The sequence below is a fragment of the Leptodactylus fuscus genome, chromosome 5 (genome assembly GCF_031893055.1).
Source record: "Leptodactylus fuscus isolate aLepFus1 chromosome 5, aLepFus1.hap2, whole genome shotgun sequence".
NCBI lineage: Eukaryota > Metazoa > Chordata > Amphibia > Anura > Leptodactylidae > Leptodactylus > Leptodactylus fuscus.
The window spans coordinates 19,390,289-19,405,986 of record NC_134269.1 but is presented as its reverse complement, the minus strand read 5'-3'; the positions used below and the strand labels follow the sequence as shown (position 1 = coordinate 19,405,986).

General features: G+C 43.2%; 1 protein-coding gene across 2 annotated transcripts; it reads left to right on the top strand.

Annotated features, from left to right (window-relative positions):
- Nucleotides 1–5,000: 5,000 nt before the first annotated feature.
- ACP5 (acid phosphatase 5, tartrate resistant) lies at nt 5,001–14,991 on the top strand. 2 transcript variants are annotated; one of them, XM_075276062.1, is made up of 5 exons: nt 5,001–5,100; nt 8,590–8,869; nt 10,573–10,700; nt 12,545–12,890; nt 13,914–14,991. In XM_075276062.1, exons 2-5 carry the CDS (start codon nt 8,597–8,599, stop codon nt 14,151–14,153), a joined length of 987 nt encoding a protein of 328 aa, XP_075132163.1. In that variant the 5' UTR covers nt 5,001–5,100; nt 8,590–8,596; the 3' UTR covers nt 14,154–14,991. The 2 variants fall into 2 exon arrangements, with proteins under 2 accessions (XP_075132163.1, XP_075132162.1); XM_075276061.1 differs by lacking the exon at nt 5,001–5,100 and adding an exon at nt 5,165–5,354.
- Nucleotides 14,992–15,698: the final 707 nt, after the last annotated feature.

Genomic DNA, 15,698 nt, shown 5'->3' with positions numbered 1-15,698 from the left:
TTCCATTCTGAGCCCCACCATGTCCCCATACAGCAGATTATGGCCACATATGGGGTATTGCCGTGTTCAGGAGAAATTGTGTAACAAACTGTGGGGGGCTTTCTCTCCTTTAACCCCTTGTGAAAATGAAAACTTTGGGGATAAAGGGACATTTTAGTAATTTTTAACCTACACATCCCAAGGTTAGTAAAATCTGTGAAATGGCTATAGGGTCAAAATGCTCACTATACTCCTCAATGAATACCTTAAGGGGTCTAGTTTATAAAATGGGGTCATTTATGGGGATTTTCAATTGTTTTGGTAACTCAAATCTTGTTCGAATGCGCAATGGGTCTGAAACATTTTGAAGCAAAAATTGTGTCTTGAAACCCAGTTGGTGCTCCCTTCTTTTTGGGCCCTACTGTGCGTCCGTACATAGGATTAAGGCCACAAAGTGTACATTTTTGAACACAGGAGAAATGTGGTAATCTATTTTAGGGTGTTTTTCTTTATTTTCATGTGTTTTAGGGAAAAAGGCTGCCTTTAAAATGACACTTTTGTGTAAAAAAAATATGAAAAATTCTTGTTTGATGCAAATTTTTTCAAAACCTATGGGGTCAAAATACTCACTATAACCCTCAATAAATACCTCAAGGGGTCTAGTTTCCAAAATGGTGTCACAATTTGGAGGTTTCTACTGTTTGGACACCTAGAGGGCTCTGCAAATGGGACATGGTGCTTGATCATGATTCCAGCAAAATCTGGCCTCCAAAACCCAATTAGCGCTCTTTCCGTTCTGAGCGCTGCCATGTGTCCGTATATCAGTATACCAGCACATATGGGATATTGTTGCATTCAATAGAAAGTGTGTAGCAATATGTGGGTTGCAATTTCTCCTTTAACCCCTTTTGAAGATGAAAAATTGGGGGCTAAAGTGACATTATATTAGAATTTTTATTTTTTTTTAATTTTCATGTCTCAATGGTAAAAAAATCTGTGAAACACTTGTAGGGTCGAAGTGCTCACTATACCCCTGGATACATTCTTTGGGGGGTCTAGTTTTCAAAATGGTGTCATTTTGAGGGGGTTTCCACTGTTCTGGCACTTCAGGGGCTCTGCAAATGTGACATGGTGCCTGAAACAGATTCCAGCTAAATCTGCCCTCCAAAATCCCAATAGCGCTCCTTCTGTTCTGGACCCTACAGTGTGCCCATACATCATTTAACATTCTCACATGGAATAGTTTCATGCTTGGGGGGAATTGTTTAATAGAATTTAGAATGTGTTTTCTCCTTTAACCCGTTGTTAATGTGTAAGTTCTAGGGCTAAATGAATATATTAGTGAAAAAAAACTGAAATTGTAAATTTGACCTCTATTTTGTTTTAATTGACGTGAAATGCTGAAAGGGTTAAGAAACTTCCTAAATGCAGTTATGAATTCTTACAGGAGTGAAGTTTTTAGAATGGGGTGATTTATGGGGGTTTCTAATAGAGAGGCCTTTCAAGACCCCTTCAGAACTGAACTGGTCCCTTGAAAAATATGTGTTGGAAATATTCTTAAAAATTTGGAAAATTACTGCTTGACTTGTAAGCCTTATAACATCTGAATAAAATGAAAGGGCAATTAAAGTTTGATGCCAATATAAAGCAGAGATATGGCAAATTAAATGTATGAAGTAATTTGGGTAGTATGACATTCTACATGAAAGGCATGCAATTTCAAAGTTTGAAAATTGCATTTTTTTCTAAATTTTCACCAAATTTCCTATTTTTTCATAATTAAAGACAAAACATATTGACCAAAATCTACCACTGACAGGAAGTACAAGGTGTTGCGAAAAAACAATCTCAGAATCACCATGATAAGTTAATGCATCTCAAAGTTATTACCACCTAAAGTGACACATGTCAGATTTGAAAAATGAGGCCTGGTCATCTAGGTACTTTTAGGCTCGGTCTTGAAGAGGTTAAAGAGGACCTTTCATCAGATCGGGCACATGCAGTTTTATATACTGCTGGAAAACTGACAGTGCTCTGAATTCAGCGCACTGTCGGCTTTCCCAATCTGTGCCCGGTGTAAAGCGCTATCGGTGCCGATACTGTAGCTCTTTACAGTCAGAAGGGCGTTTCTGACACTTAGCCAGGGACGCCCTTCTGCCCAGCAGCGCCTATCGCGCTGTGCTCTAAGACTGGGGAGGAACGCCCCCTCCCCTCCTGATCATATTCGTCTATGGACGAGCTGTGTGAGCAGAGGGAGGGGGCGTTCCTCCCCAGTCTTAGAGCACAGCGCGATAGGCGCTGCTGGGCAGAAGGGCGTCCCTGGCTAAGTGTCAGAAACGCCCTTCTGACACTAAAGTGCTACGGTATCGGCACCGATAGCGCTTTACACCGGGCACGGATCGGGAAAGCTGACAGTGCGCTGAATTCAGAGCACTGTCTGCTTTCCAGCAGTATATAGAACTGCATGTGCCCGGTCTGATGAAAGGTCCTCTTTAAGAGTCATAAAGATGTAATTTTTTTGTTTTTCAATGAAACTCATGGCTGCTCTTGTATCTTGGGGGTCTTTGGATAAGTGAAATCAATCTGAAACACCAGGTGAGCCCAAATAATGGAAAGCTACTAAAGGCTAAGGCTCCACGTTTCAAAAACGCAGGGTTTTTTTGTTGCAGATTTTGTTGTGTTTTTTTTGAGCCAATGCCATGAATGTCTACAAAAGGAATGGGAGCCCTGAGTTCAAATCCTGCCTAGGACAACATCTGCAAGGAGTTTGTATGTTCTCCCTGTGTTTGCATGGGTTTCCTCCCACACTCCAAAGACATACCGATGTGGGGGTGGGGGATTCATTGGATTAAGAGCGCAGCTGCTAAAATACCATTACAAAGCAGCAAACAGGTACATGAAGCTTTATCAACCCTACACCAGGCGTCTGTGATGAAAGGTATTAGGGGCTCCCCATAGGAGGAAACATTTTTCAGGGTTTTCCCTGCAGTAATAAATCACTTATAATAAATCACTGTCTAAGACTACGTTCACATTGCACCTAGTCTTTGCTGGAGACTATTACAATGTCCGCCTGAAGTTGGGGGATAATCGTACACATCACGGAGAGTGTGTGCCTGAAGTTGGTGAACAAAAAAGTCCTACAAGCACAGCTTTCAATTTCAAAAGGGCAAACCCCCTTGGACCCCATTATTGACAAAGAGATCCATCAGGCTCAGTATGTAATGGCCATTTTATTGGTCCACCAACCTCTCGTTGTAAACCTCTGATAGATCAGAACAATGGACAGCCAATGCTAATGAGAACGTATTGTTACACTTTGGTTAATCTGCACCAACCTGAAGATCTACCCTAACACCAGACTACAGATCCTAAATATAGTCATGTGACAAAACTGGGAGCGGAGTGCAAACCTGCCATTTGGAGCTATTCAAGGCTACATGTGGTGTCGGGGGTGGGGAGGATCCATTGTATAACCTCCCTTATTACCTCTGAGTTGTCCCTCTCTCTGTGGGGTCTGGTATGCAGAAGGAATCCCAAATCCAAAAGTCTTTTTTTTTTGTTTTTTTAAGTTGGGATAAATTTCAAAAGGGAATTTTTTTTTTCTATTCACTCAAACTCCTTTTTATACTATTTTTTGGCAAAATAAAAACACAAGATTTTCTGGGGTACCAGGCTTTAGAAAGTTATACATTTTTAGGGAAATTGTATTTTGGGCAAAAATTTCTACCTCCTGTTTATTTCAATGCGAGTTCTCGGCGGAATCCGCATGAAGGACACATAGAACGCTTATCATTTCTCCTAGAAGAAAAAGTAAAATCAGCTACTGCGTCCCCCTGAAATAAACAGGAGGCTGATTTTAGGCAGAATTTGTGACGGATTCCACCTCAAATTCCTACATGTGAACACTCACACTTCGGATACGCTGACTGATTCTGAACGTTAAAACACGTTCAGAATCAGCGCATATAAACCAGTTCCCATTCATTTCAATGAGAGCCGGCATACGAGCGCTCCCCATTGAAATGAATGGGCTGCTTTTTTCTCTAAGAGCGCTCCCATTGAAGTGAATGGGAAGTGTTTAGAAACGCTCGCGTGTACGGCTTGGAATGAGCCGAGCGCTTATGCCGTGTGAAGCGGCCCATAGAGAAAAAAGCAGCCCATTCATTTCAAGTCAGCGTATCCGAAGTGTGAATGCACTCTAAGGCTGCCTTCACACGGAGTTAACGCTCCGCTCATTCTGACACATAAACTCGTTCAGAGTGAGTGGCGTAAAAACCAGATCCCATTGACTTGAATGGGTGCCGGCATACGTGTGTATCACATTGAAAGCAATAGGTGAAAAGCCTCCCATTGAATTCAATGGGTAGTGCACGTATCTCGGCACCCATAGAAAGCAATGGGATCTGTTTTTTACGCTGCTCACTCTGAACGAGTTTACGTGTCAGAATGAGCGTAGTGTAAACTCCGTGTCAAGGCTCCCTAAGGCCGAGTTCAGACAAGGTTTTTTGGGCCAGATTTTGAGGCGAATCTGCATCAGAATCTGGCTCAAAAAACCGCCTCCCATTGAAATCAATGGGAGCCGGTAATTTCCTTTTTCTGCAAGTGGTTTGTTCCCGCTCCCGGTAAAAATAAGTGACCTGCCCTTTCTTCAGGCGGATGCCACGGCTGAATCGTCCATCTTGCGACACCTACCCCCCAAATAGGCCCAGTCATTTGGGCCTAATCCAGTCGCAGCTAGCCGTCTTTTGGACCAGAATCTGAGGAGGGCTTGTGTCAAATTTCGGTCCAAAAAACTCACGTGTGAACTTACCCTTAGCTGTATTTAATATGCACCTGAACTGGAGCAGTAATATAAATGTAAAAAGGATGTCTAGGAGTAAAAGAAAGGTCTACTTTTAATGTTTTCCTAACACCAGCGCCACTTCTGTCCACAGGCTGTGATGAGTACTGCAACCTGGCTGTAGGACATCTAGTCTGTCACGTGGATGTGCTCACCGGCGCGGACTCTCGTGTGGTTGCTTCATATGACAACACAATGGGCTCACCACGTTTCGCTTCCTGAACAAGCCAAGCTTCTGTCCCAGCTGTAGTCAGCGCTCCGCTGCCTTGTTCTGCTGGGTAAGCACTTCATTAACTTTTTGGGTCAGCAAAATTTTTTTATGATTTTTTTTTTTTTTGCATGTATTGAGGAATGTAGAGTGTGTATTAGTATGTGAGAGGCCGGAGGAAGTGCTGGTGTCTTCATCCTGATAAGACAAGTAACTTGAGAAGGAGGGGTGAGGGGTTAGGTATTGTGTGCAAAGTGTTAAAACAGGGCAAGGGACTCCATGTGAGGATATCAGAGCAGAGAGGAGCAAGGTGAGCACTGCAAGGTAAGGAAGGCTGCTAGTTATCTGCTGTATACCATTATGTGGCTCTTATGTTGTGTGTGTATATAGATAGATAATAGATTTATTATGTGTGTGTGTTTAGTGACTGACATGAATGTGCGGCTCACTGGCTTCAATAGAAGAGGTTATGAAACCACAAGTGCTAGCAAACCTCGCCATGTCTATAGTAAGCCAGTTACATGGAGCTGAAGTTTACTAGTGCGCCGAATAATGATAGGGATACTGTACTGTACCTTTAGTGAGTACGGGGGTCTCTGGGGTCCGTGTAGGGTTATACTTTGTATCTGCACATGTAACATATGATATTATTATTATTATTTATTTATATAGCACCATTAATTCCATGGTGCTTTACATTTGGGGGTTAAGACCTGGCCATGTGGGTGCTTTCTGTCCTATATTATTTTCTGGGGGGGGGTCAGTTCCAATCTGATTTCACATAACGGAGCATCAGAGTCGTCTTTGGACAACACACTCCATTGTGTACAGGAGGCCTTAGGCCCAGTTCACGTCCACGTTCGGGGAGTCCACAAACGGAAACCTATACGTGTAAAAAAAAAAGTTACCTGGGCAACCCATAGACTAAAATGGGGTCCATATTATTTCTGCATAAAACATGCGGAGAGAAAAGTGCTGCTTGCAGAAACCACACAGACCCCTTTATAGTCTATGGGGTCTGCGGGTTTCCCAGGTAATCGCTTTTTCATGCGTATAGGTTTACATTGGAGGGGTCCCCAATCAGATTCCCCAAATGGAAACCCAAACACGGATGTGAATCGGCCCTAAGAAAGATGTATCAAACCGGGTGCAGAGACAAAGTGGGGCAGACCAGTCCAAATACTAGGTTTCATTTTTAACAAAGGCACATTCACACGCTGCCTACATGCAGTATTGATGCGGTTTTTGTTGCCGTGTCTTACTTTTACACCTAAACACTAGTTTAACCTATTTCACCACGAGACTGCCAAGCACTGTGTGAATGGTCCCTAAACCTGAGGCCATTTGCTTCTTGTAATTCGGTGCCAGAGTGGGGGATGTGACTGTATTTGTTTATGTGCAATGTAACCTGAATCCAATACAAGATGGAGGATACACAATACACACTGCTGTAAATGTGACTAATGTACTATACCGCAGACAGGACTCCGCACATTGTACTGCCAGGTATATAGCGTGTTTCTGTATACAGGGTGTTTACCTGCTCACATGACATTGTTATGGGGCGTCTCTTGCCCTTTAATAACACCCCTGCTTTACACAGCACCTGCACGTCTGCAGAGCGTCACATACATCCCGTATGCTTGGGATTTGATATTCTGGCTTGTCAGACTTCCTATAGTCTGAAGTGGCAGAATAAGCCATGGGATCTAGGGTGAGATGGAGCAGGAGGCTTGTTTGATTTCATCGCCCTGCTCCAATCTCTGGATCCCATTGAATACAATAGTAGGAGGAATCTATCTCAAAATCAGCAACAGGTTCCTCTCTAGACTGCAATACCAAGCACAGCCACGACACCAAGTATGGCGCTGTGCTTGATGAGCAGTGAACAGACTCTTCATATAGCTCACTGGTGAGGTGCCGGCTTTCTGAGGACAGCTCATCCATATTGTAATCCCAGAAAACCCTTTAAAACTCCTGTAACTAAAAATCCCCCGGGTCAACATTAGCAATTCCTTTAGTGTGACTGTAGGTGTGTCGGATGGCTCCTGTATAACAATGGAGGCAGTAGTGAGCATTGTCTTTCTGTTTGTAGAATTACAAAAGATAAAGATGCACAATGTGAACACCGCCCCTCCTCCTCCTCCTTCCGCATTGTGTTTTGGGCCTAGTAGGCTTCGATTTGTTTTAGAAGTCTCCTGATGAACTAGTTTTGGATCCCTGGAGGTGACTGCTGATAGCAATTAGATGTTTGCCTTAAAGGGATTGTTAAGGTTTGACCTAGCCTTATAATTAGGATACCTAGTCATTGGGAGGGGGTAACAGATATATTGTGTATAGGACCTCACCGATCAGGTATTTATGACCTATCTTAACACCTTGCAATCCCTTTGGCCTTATTCACACTAGACCGCTGTGTGATGGCCCTTTTCAAAACCATGAAAGTCTTTGGCTATAGTTACATAAAAGTTGATACGATTGTTTTTCAGGGACATCTGGCATGTAAAACAACCCGGAATGGTCATGTGAATAACGTCGGCCACACCGGCTGTTTGTATTGGGACTGGCCGACCATCTAATATGTAGGGAGGAGACTCACAGATATTGGGGGGAAAGTGGGGTTGGACATGTTGGATTCCAACATGCCTGATCCCCCATAAGCGACCACAGGTGTCTGACATCAGTTTACTCCTCTCTCCCTATTTGGACTTGCTGAGCATGCGCGTGTATGGGATAAATCTCGTCTTTCTGGAATGTTTTGTCCACGTTAGATTTGAGTGAATGTTGTAAATAACATTTTGTGACATTACATTCCCCCCCCCCATTAGCTAAACATTTGCTCACTAGGTATTTGAGGAGTGTTATATAACCCCGGCGGCCTATAGTCACATGACTGTTTGTAAAGCTGATAGATAAGAAGTCCTGCCCTAGTCATATGACTGGATAACAGCGCAAAAGTCCTTGTGTCAGGGTTATGGGCCGCAGCCAGAAAACCTCATAGAATCCAGAATAATACGGGTGTAAGACTGCCCCCTATCCTGGTGACCTGGTCACTGCTCCTAGACAGCGGCTAGTCTCAGAGATCATCCATCATACCAGAACACGATGGGGGATATAGTACGGTGTGGTGCTCTCAGACTGTATCACACGTGATAGGCTTAGATACAATGGTTCAGAAGCACCGTATTACCAGGGTTGGCTTAGATATAGTGCCTCAGTGAGTGTTATATAGGATAGGCTTAGATACAGCGGTTCAGTACAGAGTATCGCCTTAGATACAATGGTTAAGAAGCACAGTATTACCAGGGTTGGCTTAGATATTGGGCCAGTTTGTATCCAAAGACTCGGCACATAGGGTATAGCACCCTAGCGGCAAGCAACATACAGGATAGGCTTGATACACCGAACACTCTGCACACAGGATGGGCTTAGATGCAGGAAGTATCACACATGATCGGCTTAGATACAGGAGCGCAGTAGCACATTGTGGAGGTACATGTATGATGTGATTTATGTAATTCCTTATATTAATATTCTGCCTCTCCTGTTTCCCTCACAGATCCAAAATGGACAAGTTTATTGTCCTCCTGACCATTCTGTCATGTGTAACTATGAAGTCCATCTCGATCCCCCTGAAAGACAGTGTTCCCTCTCTTCGCTTTTCTGTGCTTGGTGACTGGGGCGGAGAAGACCATCCCCCTTACTACACCAAGCGAGAACACCTGGTCGCTGCCGAGCTTGCCAATACCGCATCCAAGTGGGGAACCGACTTTATCGTAGCTGTGGGTGACAACTTCTATGATGACGGTGTGACCGATGTGACAGACATGAGATTTAAGGTAAAGAAACAAACGTATTACTGGCCATAACTAGAAAACTACATTGCCTTCCCCTTACAGAGAGCTGCAGTAGCACAGCATGGCCACTACACAGTATATGGCGCTGTCTGACCCTGGCTCAGACATAGTATCAATTGTTGGACCCCCCCCACCATCAGATAGTGATTGGCCATCAATATATAGTCTTGGGCCACCCCTTTATTCCATAATATACAGTATGTTTATTGTGGCAGTTCTCTGTTTTTTGTTTTTTTTTCCAATACAGAGTTGCAAAAGTAGGTGATAAATTATTGTTACCTGCAGCCACCACTAGAGGGAGCTTACTGCATACTGTTTTATCATTGAGTTCAATGTAGTAAGCTCCTGAGCTCCCTCTAGTGATGGCTGCAGGAAACTGAACTAGAAGGTTAACAAGATTGAATTCTCCCCCTCCCTCTGGCCTGGTGACCATTGTTCCCTCTATGTTGTGTTGCTCTGGGATAGAATTAAAAATTCCAATCCTTGCAAACAGGTAAATCCGCATTTGGGCTTGATAACCCACTTAATATGTTTTAACTCATTCTTTCCCAGACCACACAGCTTAGCGGGAACACTGCTGGTGACCAGGACAAGACAGATAAGCTGGTCCGCTCAGTATGTAAATCACCTACCATGCAGGGACTCCGCCTGCCCCTTCCAGCTAGTACAGACCCACATGCCTTCCGCCACCTCCTGTTAGTTGCCAAGAATATAATGAAGTTGCCCAGACTCTAAAATCCATAGACTATATATCTTTTAGATATATGTATAGTCTGATGCTCAAATTCTACTGGTTGCTGTGGGAAACAGACAGCAGGTTATCGCCCAATTGTTGTCAGTCATGTGACTTAACAGTTGAGCTATAACTCTGTAACTGATCTCCCACAATGCATTGCTCTTTAGTAATAGGAAATCAGGTTTCTGAAATCGGCTTTACCTCATAGCTCAAGATAAGTAAAGCAAAGTGGCTACAAGTAACTCCCTATGTATAAAGCGTAACCATTGTGAAAAGGAGAGTTCCTAAATTATGACCCCAACTGACCAAGAGGACTGGGTTAGGCTGGCATGCATTGATTTCAATACGTTCCAGAGATAGTTGAGCCCTGTATGTTCTCTGTGGTGCTCCTGCTGAAATGAATAGAGTGGGCATGTACCTGCCTGATTGATGGTTATAACTTAAGATGGGAGTACCCCTTTAAAGAGATTCTACCAATAAAATCAAAATTTTTTTTTCTCACGAACACATAGGAATAGCCTTAAGAAAGGCTATTCTTCTCCTACCTTTAGATGTCTTCTCCGCGCCTCAGTTTGGTAGAAATCCCGCTTTTCGTCAGTATGCAAATTAGTTCTCTCGCAGCACTGGGGGAAGTCCTCAGCGCTCAAACAGCACTGGGGGCGTCCCCAATGCTGCGAGAGAACTCTCCAGCGACGCCTCCATCTTCTTCAGATACGGCCTCTTCACGCGTCTTCTTCCGTCGCTGGGGGTCAAACTTCTAGGCCTCGATCATGCCCACAGGCCACAAGAAAATGTCTGCTTACTTGCTGTGTAGTAAGTAAGCCTACAGTATACAGTGACCCTACAGTATATTATACATGGGTTAAGCTGTACATGACATCATTGACTTGTAAACACCTTTCTGTAGGATGTTTGTTTAACCCCCTTTATAACTTCATTTTGCATCTAGGAAACGTTTGAGAATGTGTTTAACGGGGAGTCGCTTGCCAAAGTCCCCTGGTATGTTATCGCCGGCAACCACGACCACAAAGGAAATGTCACAGCTCAGATCGCCTACAGCAACGTGTCTCCTCGCTGGTAAGGCTGACTAACCACTTTATTTCTTGTGAATTGTAAAGGCATCTGCACTGTACATGTATGACTATGGTTTCCAATAGGATGGATGCAGATGGCTGTGGTTTGGTTGGGTCCGCTGTATAGCGATGGTTCTGGAGAATTACAATGTGACTTCTATTAGATGGATAGGAGCCCCCCGCACATTCTCCCTATCCACAGGCAGGGGCACTATCTATCTATCTATCTATCTATCTATCTATCTATCTATCTATCTATCTATATGATATAGATAACCAAGCCACAATAAGGACATCATGGCCGACATTCTGACAAGTCCCAGACAATAGAAGGTTCCTGGATTCAGGTTGTATCAATTGGCAACCGATCAAAACAACAAATGTCACCACTAAGATTGTTAGAGGAAATCTTTAAAAATTTTCAATTTACAAAAAAAAAGTTTAAAAAAGCTCCAATTAAGAAATTACCTTTCCCGGAGGGTTTTTCCAATTTGAATATGATGTTGGTTGTTGAGGGATATTAAAGGGGTATTCCCATCTGGGACATTTGTGACATCCTATTAATAAAAGTTTGTGGGTTTGTGTGTTTGGATGTTTGTTCCTCAATCACGCAAAACCCGCTCGACCGATTTGGCTGAAAGTTTCCACAAACATAGTTAATATACCCAATTGTGCAATAGGCTACTTTTCGTCACAATAGCGCACATATGTTTGTGCCAGGACCCCACAAAACCCAAACTCACATCACTATCTCTGCAATCTCACACACTTTGGACCATAGCAAGCCCCAAAATTCATATTGCCCTCTACAGCCTCGCCCCTAACCCCACACAATCACATATACATATACTCTATCACTTTGCCCCTCACCTTAACGATACTCCAGCAGGCTCTCTTTAACGCTCTGGAACAGCCATGTTTGCCGACCCCCACCGCTCTGACAATCCGCGACACCGCCCACCCATGTCAATACCCCTAGGCGGTCTAATAAATGCAAAAACCAAAACAAAAAAAAAAAGTATTACAAATTCAAATCCCCCCCCCCCATTTCCCTAGAACACATATAAAAGTAGTTAAATACTGTGAAACACATACATGTTAGGTATCCCCACGTCCGAAATCGCCCTACAAAGCTATACAAATATTTTGCCTGGATGCTTAACGCCGTAGCGGCAAACATACTGAAAAGTCCAAAACCGCTGTTTTTTCACTATTTTCATTATCATACAAATATCAATGAAAAGTGATCAAACCAATAGCATTTCCCGAAAATGCAACAACTAAAAACTACACCCGGCCCTGCAAAAAAAGACCTCCCCCGACACAGACAAATAAAAAGTGACTGCTGTCAGAATATGGCAAATAACAAAAAAATGTCAACACACTACTGGCAGAAAATAACAAATCGTACAATGTCGTATATCGAGGTATATTCACTTCAAATACTTCTGTCCCAAAGACACTATGTACAGTTTATACCAACACCGTATATATAGCAGCTCAAGTACAAATTACATTCAACACAAAAGTCTCACGTATTCTCAGAATTACAGCAACAACAAGATACAAAGTTACATTTCATATCCCATACCTTATACACAGTACGAAAACCTTACCCGCGCCTGTATATACCCACTGCTACAATCACCGCAGACGAAGTCGCGGGTACCAGCTAGTATGCCATAAATGGTCAATATGTACATGTCTGATCTCTGGGATAGGAGTACCCCTTTAAGGTCTACAGTATTTCCCTGATGTATTTAAGGGATGATAGTAATCAATAAGGGGTACGGGGTTAGAGTCCCTCTACAATACTCTCCGTGACGCTCTTTCTCCTCTGCCCCACAGGAAATTCCCAGATTTCTACTACGACCTCTCCTTCAAGATCCCGAGCACCAATGTGTCTGTGAGAATTCTGATGCTAGACACCGTCGTCCTGTGTGGGAACTCTGATGACTATGGAGGGGAGCAGCCATTGGAGGCAGAAAACCCAAAGTTGGCAAATAAACAACTGGAATGGCTGGTGGAGAAACTGGAGACTTCTAAGGATGACTACTTACTTGTGGCCGGGCATTACCCAGTGTGGTCGATAGCGGAGCATGGGCCTACCGCCTGCCTCCTTGACCTTGTTGAGCCCCTGCTGAGGAGGTACCAAGTGACAGCTTATCTAAGTGGCCATGATCACAATTTGCAGGTAAGTGTCTTCACTACATAGTACTTGGTGCTGACTCCGTACTTGTGACATCAGGGATTGCGGGAGTGGAATTTAGTGAAGTGGGAAAATTCAGCTTCAAATCCCTGAAATTATCCAGTTGTGTGAACATACCTGTAGTGTCGTCTGCAGTGTGTGTGTGTAGATATACTATAGAGATGGATGTGTACAGGGACAATATGGTGTGGACCCTATACTTGCCAGCAATGACTGGAATTCGAGATTATTCTGTCCCATTGATTATTATTATGTTTCTATAATGTAGATTGTGAGCCCCATATAGAGATCACAATGTACATTTTTTTCCTATCAGTATGTCCTTGGAATATGGGAGGAAATCCACACAAACACAGGGAGAACATACATACTCCTTGCAGATTTTGTCCTTGTCAGGATTTGAACCCGAGACTCCAGCGCTGCAAGGCAGTGCTAATCAATGAGCCACCATGTTGCCCCCTTTTGGGTTTTCCAGAAGATTAAATATTGAATAATACAGGTTTAAAACATATAATAATAATAATAATAATAATTATAATTATAATTAATAATAAAAAATAAAATATATATATAATATATTTGTAGAAAACTTTGGGTGGAAATTCCAACTAAATAAATAAATTGGTACCAGAATTGCTGTTTATCTCCCAAAAAGGGAGGGGGATGGATGATGGGGAAACCTGTGGCCTTGATGGGTTAATCATAGGTATGTTGGCAACACGGTGGCTCAGCAGTTAGCACTGTAGCCTTGCAGCGCTGGAGTCCTGGGTTCGAATCCCGCCAGGAACAACATCTGCAAGGAGTTTGTATGTTCTCCTAATGTTTGTGTGGATTTCCTCCCATAGACATACTGATAGGGGAAAAAAAATGTACATTGTGATCGCTATGTGGGGCTCACAATCTACGTAACCCCCCCCAAAAAAACAAAAACAAAAAAAAAAAGGTGTGTTAAACATGTAGTTCTTCTTCGTAAAGCATGACCACAACATTCCTGTTTTCTTTTTCCAGTACCTGCAGGATGACAGCGGCATCGGATACATATTGAGTGGAGCAGGAAACTATATGGATCCCTCTCGCAAGCATGAGGCAAAAGTTCCCGATGGCTACCTGCGTTTCTTCTATGGTCATTATGATGACCTGGGGGGCTTTGCATACGTGCAGGTCACACCTACAGAAATGAATATAACCTATATACAGTCATCCGGTAAATGTCTATACCAAACTACCCTATATCCACGTGATCTATAGGCTCCTCAGCCCTGCCTCCCCTCCACAATGGGCATTATATACATGACTCCAGGCACCGCTCTCGTCTCTGATGGAACAAGCTCTTGATTTTACATTATGGACCGTTCGGAATGACCAAATCTCGACTGTATTTGTGCCAGTTTTAGGGTTTAGTGTTGATTTTAACATTTTAGTCTGTTGTAAAGTTTACCTTCACTATAGGTTGCAGCTATTTTTAATGGGGTTTTCCAAGCCTTATTAATTGATGACCTATCCCTAGGCCTAGAAAACCCCTTTCTGAGGATGAGCCTGCAGTGACGTCCAATCTGTTGCAAAACTACAACTCCGAGTACGACCGCTCTGGCCTGTGGACACGCTGGGAGTTGTAGTTTCTCAGTACGTGGCAAGTTACAGGTTGAAGACCCCCAGGCTAGAGCCTCACTAATGCCAGTCACAGGCGGTGGGGTACATTTTTGGTCCATCTGTCGGGTGTGCTGATTTTAGTTCATCTTGGCTCCCTTCAGACTGGTGACTGAGGCCGTTACATGAAGTAGTTTTCCTACCCGTCTGAAAAGTCATGTGACAAAAATGGCTGCCTGCAGGCGGGACTTAGAAATCTGAAGAATCTAAATGTTGTAACCTGCAGCAAATTATTCTGCAATCTGTAAAAATGAAAGTGTTTCAGTAAAGAATGAGGTATTATTTATTGACGAGCCTTTGATCAGGTGACTTTATGTTACAATAATCGGGTATTGGGAAGTCGCGGGGAGTTGAGCGGGGATGGCACATATTGTATATATGGTCTATGTTGGAGACGTTCTTGCTGTTTGCTGTGTTTTCTTCCTTGTTGAGGTTATGTTTACAGACTTTCATTGTTTTACTGTGTCTTTTAATTGTACGATATTAAAATTTTTTCTGTATTTGACTTGTCGTCTTACTCACTTTGCCTATAGAAGAGGGAAGATTGGGAATGTCGCTGCTGCGTCTCTATGGCCAATGCCACATATTGCAGAGAGAGTGCATCTGTTTGAGCCAAAACCAAAAGGAATATAAAGGACGCCCTTCCCCTATATTCAGCCAGACTGAATTCCAAGTGGGGGAAGAAAACCCAGTCCTCAAGCTCAGGGAAGGGGCAGACAGACAATCAAAACACCCCCTCCCCTTCCCCAGCAACTACTGCACCCAAAAACTCTGACCATTTTAATTTTTGAAATTTTCCAGTAGCTGCTGCATTGCCCCCCTCGGCTTATACTCGAGTCAATAAGTTTTCCAGTTTCGGCTTATACTTGAGTATATACAGAAATTTTTCTGCACAGTGTGTTCTCAGCTGAAGACCTTATTCACACGACTGTGCCATGTTTCACCTTCACCTGTTCACGAACAGCTGTGTCGGTCCGTTCAAGTCCACAGACATGAGAATGAATAACTTCTTTAACAAAAACCAGCTGTCACAAGGTTATTTTTCACTATTGTGTGAATAAGGCTTAAAGGGAGACTCATTGGTAAAACTCATTAAACACATTTCAGAATAGCCTTTAAAAAGGCCATTCTAATGCTGTCATTATA